General features: G+C 44.3%; 1 protein-coding gene across 1 annotated transcript in view; it reads left to right on the top strand.

The window, feature by feature from the left end:
- TET1 (tet methylcytosine dioxygenase 1) overlaps nucleotides 1-17,973 on the top strand; it is a gene marked incomplete at its 5' end in the record, with an annotated part of 33,668 nt that extends 15,695 nt beyond the window's left edge. Inside the window, 6 exons of the mRNA XM_010133677.1 lie at nucleotides 18-45; nucleotides 939-1,089; nucleotides 4,185-4,274; nucleotides 4,712-4,849; nucleotides 12,044-12,383; nucleotides 16,832-17,973. Coding sequence (XP_010131979.1) covers nucleotides 18-45; nucleotides 939-1,089; nucleotides 4,185-4,274; nucleotides 4,712-4,849; nucleotides 12,044-12,383; nucleotides 16,832-17,973 — 1,889 coding nt within the window. The remainder of the gene's footprint in view (nucleotides 1-17; nucleotides 46-938; nucleotides 1,090-4,184; nucleotides 4,275-4,711; nucleotides 4,850-12,043; nucleotides 12,384-16,831) is intronic.
- Nucleotides 17,974-18,306: the final 333 nt, after the last annotated feature.

Raw genomic sequence — 18,306 nt, 5'->3', positions numbered from 1 at the left:
AAAATCCGGCTGCCCCCCCAGCCGTAGATGTGCGTTAAATGAGGAGTAAGTCACTTCTGTGTTGCTTCTTGAACGTTTTTCAATAAATAACTTGAATTCAAGAGTTTGACTAGTAAGATAAATAGACAAAAGCTCATTCAAATGTAGAAACCACTAGGTGTCATTTCAGTATACAACTTAGTTCCTGGCTTTTCCTAGAGACCAGGCTCTAAGCGACAGTTGTACACGCTACACCCAAGGGAAGGGGTGGAGATGAACTTTGCTGACTTTGCGCACGTTGCCCCAGACAGTCAGTATGCCCTTGGCAGACGTGGCCGTGCTATACAGCTGCTACAAGGTGACAGGTGACTTTCCAAAGTGCCTGTGAGGGGAGTTTAATTGACTAGATGGTGTATTGCAATGGAGGCTCTGGAGCAGCGTGGCCTTTGTGCTGATTTTTGTGTGGCCCACCTTTACCAGACTCTAATAGCTGTGCAGTGACCTGATTCTAATGCTTGTGTTCTTAAAGGGCTGGGCTGAGTAGAGTGGCTTCACTTTGGAAGTTAGATCAATCTGGAGCTAATGGTACTGCCACACATGCCAAAAGAGTTACTGGATTTCAGGGTAACGTTTAGTAGCAGTGATATTTTCTTGGATAAAATTTTATCGAAGTGGAGAAGTCAAAACGGAAGTAGTGTGGGTGTATTCTGCAGCTAGAACTGAGTGTTACGTATTTCCCAGGAGTGGCACTTTGGGGAATTGAGACTGTCTTTATGGGGAAGGAAGTCAGCCCTCTACACAGGAATGTTTCCTTAATGGAGGAGATCGAGTTAAGCCATTTATTTTATAAGTTCCTGCGTTGTTGTGCTATGTGTTAGAAAAGAAATAGCAAACAGCACTGAAGAGGAGGAAGAGCTGTGTGGTCAGCTGAATTGACATGTCTTCATTTCCCTTCCTAGTCGTACGTGTGCATGTCAAGGCCTTGATCCAGAAACTTGTGGAGCATCATTCTCATTTGGCTGTTCATGGAGTATGTATTTCAATGGCTGTAAATTTGCCAGAAGCAAAAACCCCAGGAAATTTAGGCTTCTTACTGATGACCCTAAACAAGTAAGATTTATTTTTATTTTACTGTTTTGTTGGTTTTTTTCCTTCAATTACTTCAATCATTTTCAGAACTAGAAATTACGCCTCTGTATATCCACCCATTCTCTCTCACACATGCATGTGTAGCTTAACACCAGAACCCAACTAAACCTTTGGTAACTGTAGTATTTATAGTTTTTCCACTGTATGAAAACTTACTGTTTACTGTGTATTTAAATACCCTTGTATTTACCCTTTAATTGCTGCTTATGACTATTAGTGATGACATAAAGCTAAGATAGCTCAGAAAATACAGCGATGGATTATGTGAAGCCACAAACCTCTAAAAAAAACCCACAAAGAAAAAACAAATTTGGTTTTTACTTTGGAAACATTTTGATGAAGAAGGAATAAAGGCATCGTATTCTGATAACCACTGCCTGATGAACGTGCATTCCTCAGGGTAACTCAGAAGGGCCTTTTGTTCTGACTGTAGATGTCTCCAAGCGCACTTCCCCGTGGAGCTCCTAGATGAGCATCATGTCTTTACTAACACATCTGGCATCATGCTTTAAGAGACTTGTACTAGAGGGCAGGCAGTTACCTGGGTCTCCCTTGGGGTTACTGTGCTGATAGCCTTCCTTGGCTCTTGAACTCCACTGCTGCCAGCTACCGAGCAGAGCTGGCTGGGTGAGCGTGAACATGCTGCGTGAAACACTGCCCCTTGGAAGAGACTGATGTCAGTTGATTCACTGGAGCTTAATATTCCTCTCTTTTCCTGAAATAGTTGAAGCATCTTTTATGCTTGTGTGCATGAAGGCAAAACCCTCGCTCTCCCCCGAGTTGTGCTGTCCACTCACATTGTAGGTGTTCACAGACTTCAGTAGGGCTTAGAGTGGGGGGCTGCAGCCTCAGCACACAGGGCACATGCAGCCCTTCTTCTCACCGGGTAAATGAGTAAGGCAGCACAAGCTGGAAATAGCTCTGCTTGTCTGAAGCGTCTCAAGAGGGAATTTGTTTTATACATTTTCAGTTCATACGAAAATCATGTTTATTGGGCATTCCTTCATTCTTAGGAGTCCTGTTCCCCTCCTTTGCTGTCCTTTTCCATTCTCTGTGACAGCGTGTGTTCAGGTTCTCCCCTTGTGTAACACTGTGCATGGAGTGTGCTGTGTGTCTGTTTTCTCTGTGGGTTCTTAATGTTTGTAACAACACTGGCTGGGCAGTCAGCAAAGGCAGCAGTCTCCATCTGTGCTGTCTAATGGCGTACCAGGCTGTGCCAGGTCTCTTGCAAGACAGCTCAGACGGGATACGCTCTGTGAGACTGCAAGCTCTCTTGGAGGCATCACTTGCTCCGAGCCTGTGAAATGGCCCCCCTGAGCTCCACTCAGACACTTAGTCGAGTGCAGCAGCACCTAGAGCTGATACACCCTCGTGAGAGCTGCCTGGTGTGGCCTGTGCTCTGGACCGCAGATCACTGCAGGCTTCTGGAGGAGAAGGCCTTCTACCATGGGGTGAAAGCAGTTGTCTGAAAGACAATATTACTCAACCAGACATTCTCTAGATGTGTGATCCATGTGTGCATTCTCTTATTTCCCCTTTCCCATGGACGTTGTTCTAAAGCCTCCTTGGATCCTGCAGCTTAGGGGGGTGGGTTGCTCCCTGACTGCATGTGTCTCCGAGGGAAGCACGTGCACCCTCGGGCTACCACTGCGCTAAAGCCTCTGGCTGCAGGCAGCAGCGGGGCCTGGGCAGCCGCACTGCGTGCATCTCAAAGAAGTGAAGTGAGCGGTAAATAACCTTTCTCTTCATTTGGTTTTGCCATTGATTTTCCTAGCAGATACTTCTTTTAGCTAAATGTTGGATACTGATGATTTTGCAGATGACATAAAGCTAGGAGGTATAGCAATTTAAGAAGAAGGTAGTTCGAAGTCCAGAAAGATTTGGATCGTTTGAGGCACTGGATGGAGTGAGATGAGGTTAAGGGTGTAATATCCCTAGGTAAGAGTAGTATGCAGGACAGATAATTAAGGATGTGTTACCTTCCATGCAGTTCAGAAAAAATTGTGGTAGTGATCAGCAGTTAATAAACGGGCTGTAGTGTGAATTAGAAATACAGTATCATTTTGTAATGTAACATCGCGTTGAAAAACGTGCAAGTGTCCTTATCTGTGTATACATGGGTGTTTATGTGGTGACAAACGGGTTTGGGGTTTGGTTTGGGGTTTTTTTTAATGAAGTGAAATAAGCTGTTATTTTTTGCCGCTATACAGTGTGCAAAACTGAAGCTGCAGATGGCTCTCAAAGCCTGGCCCTTGGAGGAAAACAAAGTAGGGAGCATGTCACCACCCTTTTCTTTCCCAGTTGGTTGGTGATTTTCCTGGAAAAGCAAAAATTTAGGAAAATAATTTAGGCTTGTTTATATAAATAACAGCTTAAATTACCTCGCCATAGAAGCCTACCATGATTATATGGCTTACCCCAAGGAAAGAAATATTACCTCCTAACCTAGTAGATAGTTCCATAAAGTCCCGAGTTTTGCACCCGCAAAGAATGTAGTTATCAAATGTTCCTCCTGAGAGCTGTGTGACAGTGTTAGAAGTATTCCTCTTCCCCTGAGAGCTGAAGCTAACGTTAAACGCTATTGGGAGTTACTCATACGATTAAAAGAAAAAGACGACGGAAACCTGGGGTTCTTTTTGCAGGGCTCTATCGACGTAAGTTAAGGCCCCATAAGCAAAACACTAAAAGAAGACCCGGGGTTCCTTCTCCACTCAGCGTGTGGTATGGCTTTTCACTTCTGGATCTTCTTTATTTGGTGTGGAACTTGACTGTCCATGTCTATCGGAAGGGGGAAAAGGTGCAGAAATTAGTTCCTTGGGTGTTGGCTTTCTTCCCTAGCAGATACCCTCCATTGTTACTTGGTTGACTTATGCTTAACAATTTTGGCATTTTAGTTGTGCAAAAGTAGGCTTATTTATGGTTGGTGACAACAGGCAGCAAACCAGAAGTCAGATTAACAAAATACAAGATAGAGGTGGACTTGTCAGGCATCTCCAGACCGGATTGGATTCTTCTAAAGCAAATCACAGTGCTCTGAATGTTGCCTTTCTCTGCAGGAGGAACTTCTTGAAAATAATTTGCAAACTTTGGCGACTGATGTGGCTCCAGTGTATAAAAAGCTTGCTCCTGAAGCCTTCCAGAACCAGGTAGGTCCGTGGCATTCAACTAGGGTAGCTGTAGCTCTGAGCAGGCAGTGTAGCTTAAACCAAGATGAAACCCTGCAGTACGTTCATGGCCGGAAGCCGCCGCCCTCACAGATGTGGTGAATCCCCTTCCTTCAGCAGCAGTGGTTGCTTCAATACTGCACCTTTTCTATTTCAGCTGGTGGTTTCGTTATGTCTTGAGCTGTGCACATATAAAAGGCTTTGAGATAATACAGTAAATAAAATGCTTTTGTTATTTAAATACATTTTGGCTCCGGCTGAGCTGATTATCTCGCTGACATGCAGTCAAAGCGTTGCATGTTTCCTAGGAAAAGACGTGCTTTCTGATCACTTCCTCACTCACAAGTGCAGCTGTGGCTCAGTTGATCCCGAGTTGCTCACTTTCAGTCCCAAGTACCTGTAGTTTATTTTATTTTTAGGTGGAAAATGAGCACATGGGCCCAGACTGTCGGCTTGGATCCAAGGACGGTCGGCCTTTCTCCGGTGTAACAGCTTGCATAGATTTCTGTGCCCACGCCCACAAGGACACCCATAACATGCACAATGGAAGCACCGTGGTAGGTGCACAGGATTTTCTCATCCGCACTGTTTAATGTTGTGATTACTGTGTGTTTTAGTGCTTCTCCATTTCGGGGTATGTTTGCATTTTTAGGTTGTTGTGAAGTTATCAGCATGTTGTAAACTCCTACTTTATTTGCACGTGTTTATTGCTGGTCTAACAGAGGACATAAGTTCGTCCTGTTACAGAACAGATCATAAAGGTCTGGGAGTGATCCTTCTGCAAAACACATTAACGCTTTTGCGACACCCAGGCCCATTGGAGAGGACCGGCCATAGGACGGATAAGCTGCTCACAGCAGAGGTTTGATGTTCAAAGGCAAATAATTATTTGCCTCCTAACTGAGGAGTTGTACAGACTTCTGTAGAGGAAGAGCGAAAACAAACCGATTCATTATTAATTTACCTCTCCCAGGCTCAATTCTCATCAAATTCACTTTTTGTTGCCCTGTGCGCTTACCAGGCTTCATGGTAGTCCAGTTACGGGTGAGAAAGAAGAGACGATGATACCGCGGTGGAGTCGGGTGACTATCAGCATCTCTAAATCTCCATATGAAAGGAAAAGCCGCAGGTGTGGAGATTTTTGGTGTGGTTGTTATACTGTGCTGGATTGGTAGTGGGAAAATCAGCTGAGAATTACTCAGCTAAGTGATCTTTTAGAAACTGAGCTGGTAGTCTTAAAGAAGGACAAGCTCAGAGGAGAAAAGGCAAATAAGCTGGCAGTCTGTTTCATTAGTAGTAGTTAGAGCATTGCAGTGCTCTGAATAGCATGGTGGGCGTCGTGTCCATCAGGGGAGGTTACAGTGAAGTTACTTCTCTGACAGAGGATGCATGTATAGAAAGAAAGATCTATCCAAGATCTCTGCCTACTCTAGAAACAGTCTTTGGTAAAATTTGGAAATGAAAATCGAATTACGTTGCTGTGATTCGATAAAGTGTTGCATTTACACGTGTACTTAACATTTACCACACTCTGTAACCGCAGTGAAACGGCTGGTACATCTGTTTAATATTAATTGCATGCTTGTGTGGGGGCAAACGTCCGTTACTGTAAGGTGCAGCAGCAAGTCTTGGAATTCAGTAGGAGTGCCAGTCCTGGACGGGCGGATGGTTAGGCCTAGCACTGAATGCCACTTAGATGTGGGTATGCTGTGAGGAAGCACTGGAAGCAAACTTTGCAAAGTGCTAGTAGGATGCTGTGAGTACAGATGTATTTCGTCTGTGATCATCTGATGTTATTTCAGCTTCAGGTTATTCTTGCTGGTGCTGCTACTTTATTTCTGTGGATTTCCCGTGGTGTGTTTGCAAGTAATCCCAAATCTAAGCAGCGTGGAAAACTGACCTGTGATTGTATAGGGCAGAACTTACCATCTTCCTGTGAAGTTCTGCCAAACTTTAAGTCATGCAGAACGTTATCAAATCGTTGTAACTGTTGAAAACGATGCCTTGGAATCTGATTTCCATCAGATAGCTCACTAGTACACGTAATTATTGCGTTCCCAATAATCTCTTCATTTAGATTTGGCATCTTTTCGTTTTAATGTACTTGCAGAAAAAGGCTCCATAAAAATAGGAAATAGTGGCAAGTGTTAACTCTCAATTTATGTACTTGAGTTGGGGCATTTGGGAGGTGAATTAGAGTTCATTTACCTAATGAGCTATGTACAGCCTTTGCAGGGAGATGATGCGGGTGTGACTAATAGGACATGAGAGTTTGCTGCCCGTTAGTCCATCTGGGTGTATAGTTACAGTGGTACAGAGCGGGATCCTAAAGCAAAAACTGTTGCTGTTTTGCAAACAGAGTGATAGGATGTGCTGGGCTTTCTCCAGTTGAGGTCGGTGATGGTGATCAAAATTGGGGTTGCTAATTTTGGCTTATAATGAAATCTGGTAATAACGTAGGAAAACTAGGGGTGAGAACACAAAAAGGTATTGCCACATGTGATTCTAGCGTCTGCCTGTCACCTCCTGCATTCCCATCGATTTCCAGAAGTGGCTTTGGCTGCCTGCTTAGGTTAAAACACAGTGTGATCTCTTAGAAATCACTGGCGATCATCACGGAGGAGTCGTTTACGTACCTCTGACATGTTTTGTCTGTAAAATGTACTCTGTGCGAGTAACACATCTCACTGAGGTGACAGCTTTCATACGAGTGTTTCCTGATAATGTGGCGTTAAGCAGGATGAGAAGGATTTGCCCTGCCTTGCAGAACTCAAACATCCCCAACTTCATTGCCTGTTTTCCTCCCGTCTTTTGTTTGATTTGGTAGTCACACCTTACGGTTTAAGGTCTGTACAAAGCGTACTTGTCCTCTTGCACCTCGTTAGGTTGGTCAGATTGCTGCCCTTCCTCCTTATTCCCACACAACATCTTCATTTATAAAATCTAAGATTGCTCTAGACTAAAAAGGTTAAAATAATACCTTGTGAGATGGTGTTTGCGGATGCCGCCAGCTCTATTGCCGCTACTTACGGTGTAAGGGACACCTTTTCATTTTCTCTCTTCAGTTGCTGGTGAATCATTTTTACCACAAATATGCATGGAACGCTGCACGGTGCGCTGAAAGGAAAGGAAAAACAGAATCACTTTCAATTATTTAAACCAGATACAGACACCAGTTCTGCAAAGCCCTTCAATGAGATCGGTGATACGAGTGGAGTTTGCTGTATACTTAATGCATTATCTGATGAGCTGCCAGTAACAACTGCCCTGCTCTGTCTCTGCCAGAATTTCAGAGGAGCATTCTTGATGTTTTCTGGGTATGGTGATCAGCTACGTTACTTGTATGTGACTCTGAAAATCATACCCAGGAAAATACACGGCTGTCATTTTTGTTAGCAGCAGGGGAAAAAAGTCATGGAAATGTCTTCTGTCGGTACAAGATAGAATGGTATGTCTTAAGTCACATGAGCTGGGGATTACCGGAGGAGATGTGACACACTGAACATCTTTCCTGACTAATAGAATCATGCCCTGGGTTTAGCAGAGCTGCTTTTTGGTAGAAAAGCTAAAAAATAAAAAAAATATTCCCTGTTTGCTCTGTAATAGAAGGAAAACACATGGCAGTTCTGCAGAGGTGTAAACTAACATGTTTATCTGAAAGAAGCAAAAGTAGTTTCTGCCTACGAATTGAGGTTTTTCAAGAACCTTCAAGTCAAATACACCATCCATTTTCACTCGGGCTCTTTTGTCACTTTCAACATTGTCCGAAGGGCCACTGAGGTACGTAAGGGTGTGGTGTTCCTTGTGGTACCAAGCTAATGAGCATCACACGGCTAAAAGCTTTATAGTTATTAAGGAGTCTGTGAAACGTAGGTGTATTGGTTTCTGTATTGGATTAGCTGCTGAGGATCACATTGTTCATACCTCCGTGAATCTGTTTACGTGACTGACGTGGGGGTTACAGTGACGGGAGCAGAATGGTTAGCGAAGGCTGTGCTGGTTCTGGAGCAAATACACAGCGCTCCTCATCCTGTGGGACACATTGCCCTTTTTGCTGGAGTTGAGGGAGGAGAGAGACTAGCTGCAGTTATGTGTAATGGCTGGTGCCACACAGTCTGTAGCAGGCGCTGCGGAAGAAGGGGAGGAAGATGAATCTGTGCTTCAAGGGCGGCTACAATACAAAATTTATTGTTGGCAGCAGAACTAAGTAGTGTCAGTCAGTGATCCACCAGCAAACTGTTCCTGCTGTAGTTTAAGAACCCAGACTCCTCTGCTTTTTCAACGACTTGCTGTACGTGTGTAGCTACAGCTCGTTGAGCCGTTGTGTCCAGGCCTGTGCAGTGGGTGGCAGGCGGTCTCTGTGAGTGGTTGGGCTGCATTCTGGACCATGCCCACAGCTCGCTTCGTGAGCCACAGAACTTACTAGATGTTTCAGCTGGTGGTTAGATTATAGATGAACCCCCCTGGGCTGTAAAAGAAGGGGTTTGTTACTGCTCTTTATGTTGTGAAAAGGGAGAGGCATTAGAAGTTCGCTCCACTAACCTGCGAGCTCCCAGAGGGCAATTGTGCGCCTCAGCTGCGTCACAGCCCGTGGCACAGGAGTGCTGTCGTCTGACTCTTCCTGTGTGTGTATAGTTATCAGCTGACCCCCACACTCTTACTCAGGGTAGAACAGGCCAATGGAATGACAGGCTTTGTCTCGGCTGAAAAGGAAACCCAACGGTGTTCGTATTTGTAATGGGAAGCGGTGATGCAGCAGCACCCTGGGGTCCCAAAGGGCACCCACCCCTCCTTCCATCTGCAAGGGGGAGATGAGCGTAGGAAACTTTAGTCCGTCTTTCACGTCGGCAAAGGCTGTTTGATCGCTTTGCTGAAACTTGAATTTGCAACATCTGTTCTTGCAACACATTGGAAAAGTCTGCATCGTTTCTGCCTGGGAAGTCGAAGAGAACAAAGGCAGATCAAAGAGTTCCATACTAATGCACTGGGAGCTGTGTGGCTACAGATGTTCCTCCGGAGATCTGTGGAGGGAGTTTCACTGAGTTCATAGGTGCATTTTAAGTTTAAAAGAAATAAAAACAAAGTTTTATGAGTATGCAAGTTTTACCATGACATCACTAAACCCGGAATAGGTCATAGGTTTGGTCACCAAGCACACTGGAAACCTAAACAAACTACTTGGCCAATGTTTTCTTTGGCTTTTGAGCATCCTGAATGATGTAGCAGCGTGTTCTGGAAAAAGTATTTGGAGTAGCAGGATATGCAGCTTCCCTGTGTAACTGGGCTTTAACCAAGTCCCTGATTTTCTTGTTCAGACTTAATTTTGGTCAGGTTGCAGCATGGTATCTGTGCCAATGGAAAACGTTGCTTTTAACTTCTTGGCGATAGCTTCTCTTTAATTTTCTTAATGGAATATTTTGCACAAACTGAGTGTTGGAGTGGCTTCTGAAAAGGATGTTTCTCATTTGGTGGATTACTCCAGCAGTGAATTGCGAGTTTACCTGTAGGGCCTTCATTCATAGCTGGATTCCCCCATAACATTGACTTTTCAGTCACTTACCATCCTTCCTTTTATATTAAAATATATTGGGGAGACACTGACCTTGAAATTTTACATATATTCAGTTTGCTGCCGAGGTATCTAGGCCGTAGGTGTGCTGGTCTTCAGGCTTTCAACGTAATTTTAAGTATACGTTAATGTCTTAATTTTATGTATTCTACCTCATATTTAACGTATCTTGTGTGTTGGAGTTGACCATACTTCCCACACAGTTTTGTCAATTATACTGCAGCCCTCGTTGTCTTTAGTTGCTCGCAACAGTTCTCCAGCTTTCTTGTTCCGGTGAGGGTGTTGGCTTTGTGATAGTGACAGACACTCGTTTTTGGTTAAAATGGCTTTTCCTCCAACCACTATGAGCTTTGATTTTTGCCTTTGCTTGTATGTTCTCCCTGGGCCAAGCGCTGTGAAAATGTAGAGCTCATCTCCCTTTGTCTAATTGTAAGTCAGGTGAAAGATGATTAATACATTTTAAGAGTTAGTCTTTTTATGAAAAAGAATAAATCTAATAAAAATCACTTTCCTGTCAAAGCATCTGGTGAAATGCATGAAAATTTGTAACTGTAAACTGAGGGTCTCAATTTTCTAAATTAAGGGGTTGGGTGTGGGGGACCGTGGGGATGGAGAAGTCCGTAGGGAACTAGGCATCACTCGCTGCTCATGGAACAACTTGTTGTTTTTTCTAAATCTTCCTCGTAGTCCAAGGCCTGCCCAGTTGAGGTAAGTACGCATGGAGCAAGCACACCAGTAAGCGTTACTCACTGGCTTCTAACTGCCCCCCCTCTGCCTCCTTAAGAGCCCTTCTCTCGAGCCTTTCAAAAAGTCACCTGGAAAGCTCTTCTCCTTTGTCTCTGCCCCTCAGATTTTATCCTTTTGCTGCTCGGCAACTGTCCAGCTTTGCATATAGCTGTTCGTAAAGCCCTAACTGCCACCTTAGTGATTTAGGAGCTTTAGTTTGTGACTCTGTAATTGTATTATTCTGGAAATAATTGTGTGATGCCTTTGTGAGAGCTGCAATATATATAAAAAAAACAAAAAGGGTTTGTTTTACACCCACCCCACCACCCTTAAATAATGTTGTTCTCCCCTGGAATGTTAGGCATGATGACAGGTTTCTGGGAAATTGGAATAACTGTTTATGATAAGCATCACATTCTGCCTACGCAGCGATGGAATGATAACGTTCCGTTTAGGGACAATCATCTCATCCTTGGATGGTGCTCAGATTCCCCTGTGTGCGTAGTTAGTAACTCCCTGTGGCACAGAAGCTGTTAACGCGTGGCTTTCTAGCGGTGTAGCCTATTGCTGTGAAAACCATCAGTCTCTCGTGAATGTAACCAGTCAAACTAGATGTGGTGCAACTGCTTGTACCTGTGCTCGTACATGTAAAACTGTTGCCGTCCCTTGGAAAGCACTGACTGAAAACGGAGAGCTCGCTGCTGGGGTGGCACTTCTTTGAAGGTGAAGGACTGGTTTAATAATGGCCAGAACCCTGGAAGTGCTGCAGATTTCTGAAGTACACAGGCAGTAGACAGTAGTTCAGTGGCCTAAGAGAAACCGAACATTTGGTGGGGCTGGCGATTTCATTCCAGCAGGCAGGCAGAGGTGGGGACGGGTGTTAGTTGAAGACAGTGTGAATAAAGAGAGAGAGAGCGAGTTAGAGCTGAGATTTGCTAGAAGTATGGAGCAGTACAAGTAACTGTTTGGGTTTTTTTATCTGCCAGCCAAAAGAAAAAACAAAGTCAGTTCCATGTAATAGAAATTTCTTGTTCAATCCAAAAATAATATTTTCTTTTTTCATATATTTTTAAGTCCTTAAAAATGAATCTGAGCGTCAAATATGTATAAAACTCCAAAATCACTGAATGCCGGGGAATCTACTGTGCATTTACAGCTCAGATCATTTCCCAAGGTTTGTAAATATCCATATTTGTGGGTGGTCTGAGTTGAGCCAAAATTTCATTTCTCCTGTCTAAGACACGTGCCTTGATCTTATTCTTCAAGTACCAATATATTTCTGCATCATCTTACGTCGAACAAAATTTTTGTCAGATGTTTGCTTTTGAAAGACCCGTAGCATTGAGGCCACGAAGTATGAGAGAACAGTGAAGTCCGGGATGACTGCTTAAATATGTCCATCCCTGTTGTACGCTATGGGTGTGGTCGTAGGTGTAACTGTCTCTGCTCTTGCCAGGTCTGTACGCTAACGAAGGAAGATAACCGGAGAGTGGGGGTGATCCCGAGTGACGAACAGCTCCATGTGTTACCGCTTTACAAAATCTCACAAACAGATGAGTTCGGCACTGAGGAGGGACTGGAAGCCAAGATAAAAGCTGGAGCCATACAGGTGCTGACAGCTTTTCCCAGAGAAGTACGAATGTTAGCTGAGCCTCTCAGAGCGACAAAGAAAAAGAAACCAGACACGAGGAGGACCCCGACTGAAAAGCAGCCATTAATAGATAAAAAATATTCAACACCAGTAAAGCTGAAAACTGAAGCCCCCGAAAATCTTGGCAACACTTTGCATTGTTTAGGTGAGTGGTACTTATTGAATTCTGCCAGTCTCTTGTGATACTGTGCTGCCTCTTGTGCATCTGAGGGGAAGAAAAAGCTCCTGAACGCTCAGTTTGATAAAACATTTGTATATTCTGCATTTTAGGTGCTAATGAGTAAGTCAACGTAGTCAGTATTTTCTCTTGGCATAGCAAAAAAACCAGGTGATGGCCCTGAAACAAGTTTGTGGTGGTGCATGAGCACTGGTGAAATATTTCCACGTTTCCTTATTGTAATAAATACTGGCAGTAGGATCATTGTATAATACTGTTGTAGGACTGTCTGTCTGAATAACCAATGTTAATTTCTGTCATTTGAAAGTACAAGAACTGTGCTATCCACTTCCCATGAAGGACAGTGGCTTTCTCAGCGCCCGGGCTGCTGCTGATTTCCTGTCAGTGGCACGGATACTGCTGCAAAGCAAGAGATTGGCAAATCCCGCAGATGTAACCAAGTCCGGCAGTGCTGCTCAGATTGGTCCCCGAAACATCATTAGTGGAGGCCAGAGAGGTGGACTCTGGCAGCAGCTGGGCTAAAGGTACACCAGATTGCTCTTTCATGAGAAGATTACGGTGGCCAGAGTCTTCTGCTAGGGACGTGTTGGTGAAACATAGAATCGTGGCTTGGCTGAGCTGTGCAGAGGCACCTTTGGTGTGGTCAGATTTTGGACCACTACTGCAGAGGATAGATCTAACCTACGGGACTTTGCAGTAATGAGGGGGAGAGAAAACGGGAGAGATGGAGGAAGCCACAGACTTGGATTCTGTGATGAGAGGGGAAAGATAAATAAAAGGAATGAAAGCACAGCCTATCTACCTGTAGGAAGAAGAGAGGAAAATGAGCCAGCCTGCTATAATTCTGAATTTCATTTCATGAGAGACATCCAGATACATGTAGTAGATTTAAAGGGAGGAATAACAGTTAAACGTATTTAGAAGAACATCTGTGGTTTGGGTGGATGAAATTTAAAAAAAATAAATCCATTTGACAGATGTTCTTCATTTGCACTCAGCACCCTGCTTTGCCAGTAGGGGAGTCAGGACAACCATAAACATTGCGTATAGCAAGGCGGAGTAAGAACAAGAAAAGGGGTGTTAGGGGCACCCTTCGGAAATGAGACAAATACTCAGTTAATCTACATGCAAGCCTGGGGGAGACAGTCCAGGCTTTGAACAGATAAAAAGGGACTCCCCAGGCTGAGGACAACGTCCAACAGTAACTCTGAAGCCATGATTAATAACTTCCATCGTGCTCGGTGGGGGCGGACTGGAAGTCCTGGAAGCATTAGAGAGCTCTGGTTTGGGAAGGAATTCTGAAATTGTCTGATCTCACTGGAAAGTTGTGTCGAAACGCTGACAGAGTTACGAAGCGCCCACCTGCAGAAGACATTGTAGTTGCATATCGGCATGGCTTCAGGACCTGGAAACCCTGATTCAACAAACGGTACGATAGCCAGAGGTTTGCCGTACGCTTTGGGAACACAGACCTTCAGTCCTTCAACATGCAAAAATAAACTAACGGTGTAAACAAGCCAACTTACATAAGTGGTTTGGACTGCAGTATTTTGGTAAAGTAATTTGAAAGGGCTGCTGAAAAAAGTAAGTCACAGAGTGAGGAAGCAATGAGTAAGTTGTTCAGAGGTGGCAAAATAAGAATGTGGATAGAAATATTTAGTTTATCACAGAAATGCAGGTTTTGTCGTGGCAGTTTTGGTAGTGGAATCCCTCCAGAGAGAGGCCAGCACTGCAGACCCCAGATCTGCCGAAGCACACGCTGCTGTGGTTGGCCACGTGCACAATTTCAGAACGGCTTCGCTAACCGGGCAGCAGTGCAGAGGAGGTTTGGGGTCACAAAGGGCAGAGTGTGGTGCTCTGTGCGATACAAGTAACTCGGAGCATTTATGTATGTAAAACAAAGACAAAGGATTAAAAAATAGTTTAGAAAGATAGAAAAACTTACTAGTTTTAGGTAAGCAGTGAATAAAGTACTGGTAAAGGTCCAGTAAGCGCTTCCGCTGCCAAGGAAAGGTGTTGATAAACTGTGTGTGTCATGTATAGCACTCAATTTTCGGATCGGGACAAGAGTTTAGAGTATTAGCTTGGCTTTTTAAATATTGAAAAGAATATGGAGAACATGCAGTTAGATGAGATGAAATGAGATAACCGTGGTATCACATCAGTCGTATTTTGGCCATATGAGGCTGTTGCTCTTTGGAGTAGCCTGGCAGGATCATGAAGGAGCCCCACGGCTGGTTCTGCCATACTGGCCGTTCTGTAGAGGTAGGATGATGCCCTTTTGACAGACTGTTGTTCCAGAGCCATCACAGTATCCCCCAGCTGGAAGGCTCAGGACACTCCTCTAACCTGCCTGCCTTCACCACATGGAGAACTGGAAATTAAAAAGGGATACGAGAGGACTCTTTTGTCCTCTTCACTGTCTTTACGTGGCAGCAAAGATGGGGGTGAGAAGGACTGAGTGCTGAAGACAGATGAAGTCGCCTTGGTAGAGTGTGCATATGTGAAGCCTTAGTTTGAATCTCAGCTGTGCCACGTCCTTTGTAGAGACACTGCATATTAAATAGGGTGCACTTGTCATGCCAACAGCAAGCAGAACAACCGTTAATTGTTACATTTGTGCTAATGCTGAAGCCTTTGAAATCCTAAATTATTACGAAATACATATTAGAGAATAGAGGCCTTGCATCCTGCCTGGTATAGTCTTCTCACTTAACCACGTTATTCTAGACAAATAAACTTGATAGACAGAAAGGTTATTTTTGTCTCCATAAATACCAGCAATTCTTCTTGGCCCCTATTGGATATAAGGGGAGATGAACCACCAATTTAGAGACAGTTTCTGAGCTGGCCCCGGCAGAGTAGTGGTCACCTCAGCCAGCAGTGCCCAGTGGAGAAGTGACCAGGAGGTGTTCCTGGGAGCAGTGTCTCCTTATCTGGAACCATCACTGACTTCCCTCCACACAGACATTCAGCTTAACTCCTCTTCATCTCTGCTACTTTGCCCCACAGAGCCAGGAGCTTCTGGCAAGAGATGGGGAAATGGCTGGAGCCATGAACATCTGGGGAGTGCTGGGGGGTCGTAAGACGTATTTTCAGAGAACGCAGGTCTGTCTTCAGAGAACGAGGGACAGTGCAATTCTCAAGTGCTGTGTTTCAAACCTTTTGGGCAAAGGCCTTGGTCGGGGCAGGGGGGTGCTCTGCGTTAAATTGCATGCTTTGAGTCGGCTTTCACAGAGCAGGTGTTTGAAGAGTCGCTGTGGTTTCCCTGTGTACCTCCACAAGTTCAGTATTTGCACACTAGCTGTTGTGTCCATAATTTACTGCACCTTGCCTCTCTTGCGTTCCCATTGAAAGAATGGGCTGTAATCCCTCACTGATCGTAAATTATTAGAAGAGAGGATAGAATAACAAACAGATCTGTATTCAGTAAAGCAGCTAAACGTTCTGTGTGCTTATGGAACAAAGAAGAAACACTGATGGAGACACTCTTCGATGAGAGCATGTGAGAGCTCTCAGGGTGGGGAGGGGGTGGTTGCCAGCAAAACACAGGTAGAGCAATTCCAGGGCATGAAGCAAAGCCCATCCAAGTGGATGGAATTCTTTCCCATTACTCCAGAGGACTCTGGACTGAATTCACCCATGAGGAGAATGAGGTGTTTGAGGAGATTGTTCAACAAACAAGGACAACTGCAGGGTGCCAGGGCTAGAAATGGATGAGGGAGCTGACGTGAACTGAAGAAGTACGTCTGCATGTACAGAGATCCAAAATAATGAACGTGTGGCAGCTAGATGGCAGGCAGCCAGACCACCACGTGATGCAGCTTTGTAAGGACGGAGTTACCGGCAGTGTGTGGCCAGATAGGGTTTTTGGGTTTTTTTTAAACAATTTCCGAGTAGTGACCTGCTAATGCACGAATCAGTGTAATTCAGTGACTTCTCCGCGGCGATGGACAAGATCCTTTTTCCTTTGATCATAGTGTGGGGTTAAGCTTAAATTCAGACAGACTGAGTTTCAGCGTTGTGCAAGAACTGCTCCATAGTGCTCCCTGCTAGCCTGGGCAGTGCTGAAGTCAGCTGCGGGGAAGCGCTTGTGCGAAACTGGGCTGCTGGCTGAACTGGGACTGAGTGGTTACTTCATTGTGTCCGTTTGTTTTATTCGTTCCTCTGAAATAACTTTCTGGTTTATCTGCTGACAGTCTGGCTGGAAAAGGTTACGATGTTAATGCCACAAGATTGTGGTGTATGTACTAACAATCACGAAGATATTCCTGACAAGCTAAAAATAAGTGTTTTGAAAAATCTGTAGTCATCACATATATCTCTAAGATCAGAAAGTATGGAAATATTATAAAAGGTATATTATTTTATTAAATGAGGAAAAGTACTTACGCTTTGGTGTGCATTTTTTTTAGGGAACAAAACAGACGCTTTAAAACCTGGGATAAAAACGGAGACGTCCGATCACCTCTATGCCATGAAACATACTTCAAACACTACTAAAAATTGTTCTCTCTTGAAACAGTATTCGGCTTCCTCCCCATTCAAGGTGGATGGTTTACATCCTTACTCATCTTTAGCACATAAGCCTGGCCTAACAGCAGTGACCAATATTCAACAAGATTTTTCAGTTCCCTACGGGTATTTTGAATGCAGCAGTAAGCAACCTCACGTGACACCTTACGTTAATTGTAAGAACTTCGATGTGTCGGTCAAAGATTATACTGGAATTTTGCTGAATGATAAGATGAATGGTCTGCCACCGATTCTTCCAGAGGTCACTGCGCCAGGCCCCCCAGCCCACAAGGACCCCCTGCCCACTATACTTGAACATCAGCCAGATAAACAGAACTGTCAGCTTCAGTTAGACAACTCTCCTTCGTCACAGATGGTCAGCTCTTGTGATTTGTCAGTACTGCCAGGCTCTCCGGCAAACGATGCCGTCGGGAACGAAGCGGACTGTTCCCATGGATGCCCCGTGGAAAAGGGCAGCTCCCATCGAGAACAGACGTGTGACTTTGACTGTGCTGGCGACAAGCAAAACAGTGCACTGGGACAACCGACTGATTCTGAAGAAAAAGCTGAGGAAATGTGGTCAGACAGCGAGCACAATTTTTTGGATGATGACATTGGCGGGGTTGCTGTGGCACCTTCTCATGGTTCTATCTTAATCGAATGTGCAAGACGTGAACTCCACGCTACCACACCTATTAAAAAACCCAACCGCAATCATCCCACGAGAATTTCTCTAGTTTTCTACCAACACAAAAATTTAAATGAGCCAAAACATGGTTTAGCCATGTGGGAAGCAAAGATGGCCGAGAGGGCAAAAGAGAAAGAAAAAGAAGCGGAAAGGTTAGGAACAGAGAACACCGACCTGAACTCAAGCAGCAGGAAAACAAAGCAAACGAGTGACAACAGAGATCTTTTTTATGAAGACAATGAGTTCAACCAAATTCCATCACGCAGAGCATTAACAGTAACTAAGGATAACATCATAACAGTCTCGTCGTACGCCCTCACGCGGGTGGCAGGGCCTTACAACCATTGGGCATAGGTGTCAGGATCGGATGCCTCCTCTCGGTGCAGTGTTACAGTGTTTCTTTAAGGTGCTGTTCAAGAACAAGTCTCGTGTAGTTTACTATTTGCTCATCTCAACCATTTTAAGGCTGAGGTAAAAAAAAGGGGGGGGTTTCTTCTTAAACTGTGACTTTAACATTTGGTGGTGCTCAAGCACATTTTAAGCAAAAAAAAAAAGTTGTATAGTTTTAATACATTCTAAAAAAAGATTTTGTTTAGGTTATTAACCTTGATTGAATCATTCAGTTTATTACCTTTAGGAATTTATATTTTGGTGCTTTAAATCAAGTCTGTTTACTACAAAAATCAT

This window comes from Buceros rhinoceros, unplaced genomic scaffold (assembly GCF_000710305.1).
Source record: "Buceros rhinoceros silvestris isolate BGI_N320 unplaced genomic scaffold, ASM71030v1 scaffold9303, whole genome shotgun sequence".
NCBI classification, from domain to species: Eukaryota; Metazoa; Chordata; class Aves; order Bucerotiformes; family Bucerotidae; genus Buceros; species Buceros rhinoceros.
This window is presented reverse-complemented; position numbering and strand designations above follow the sequence as displayed.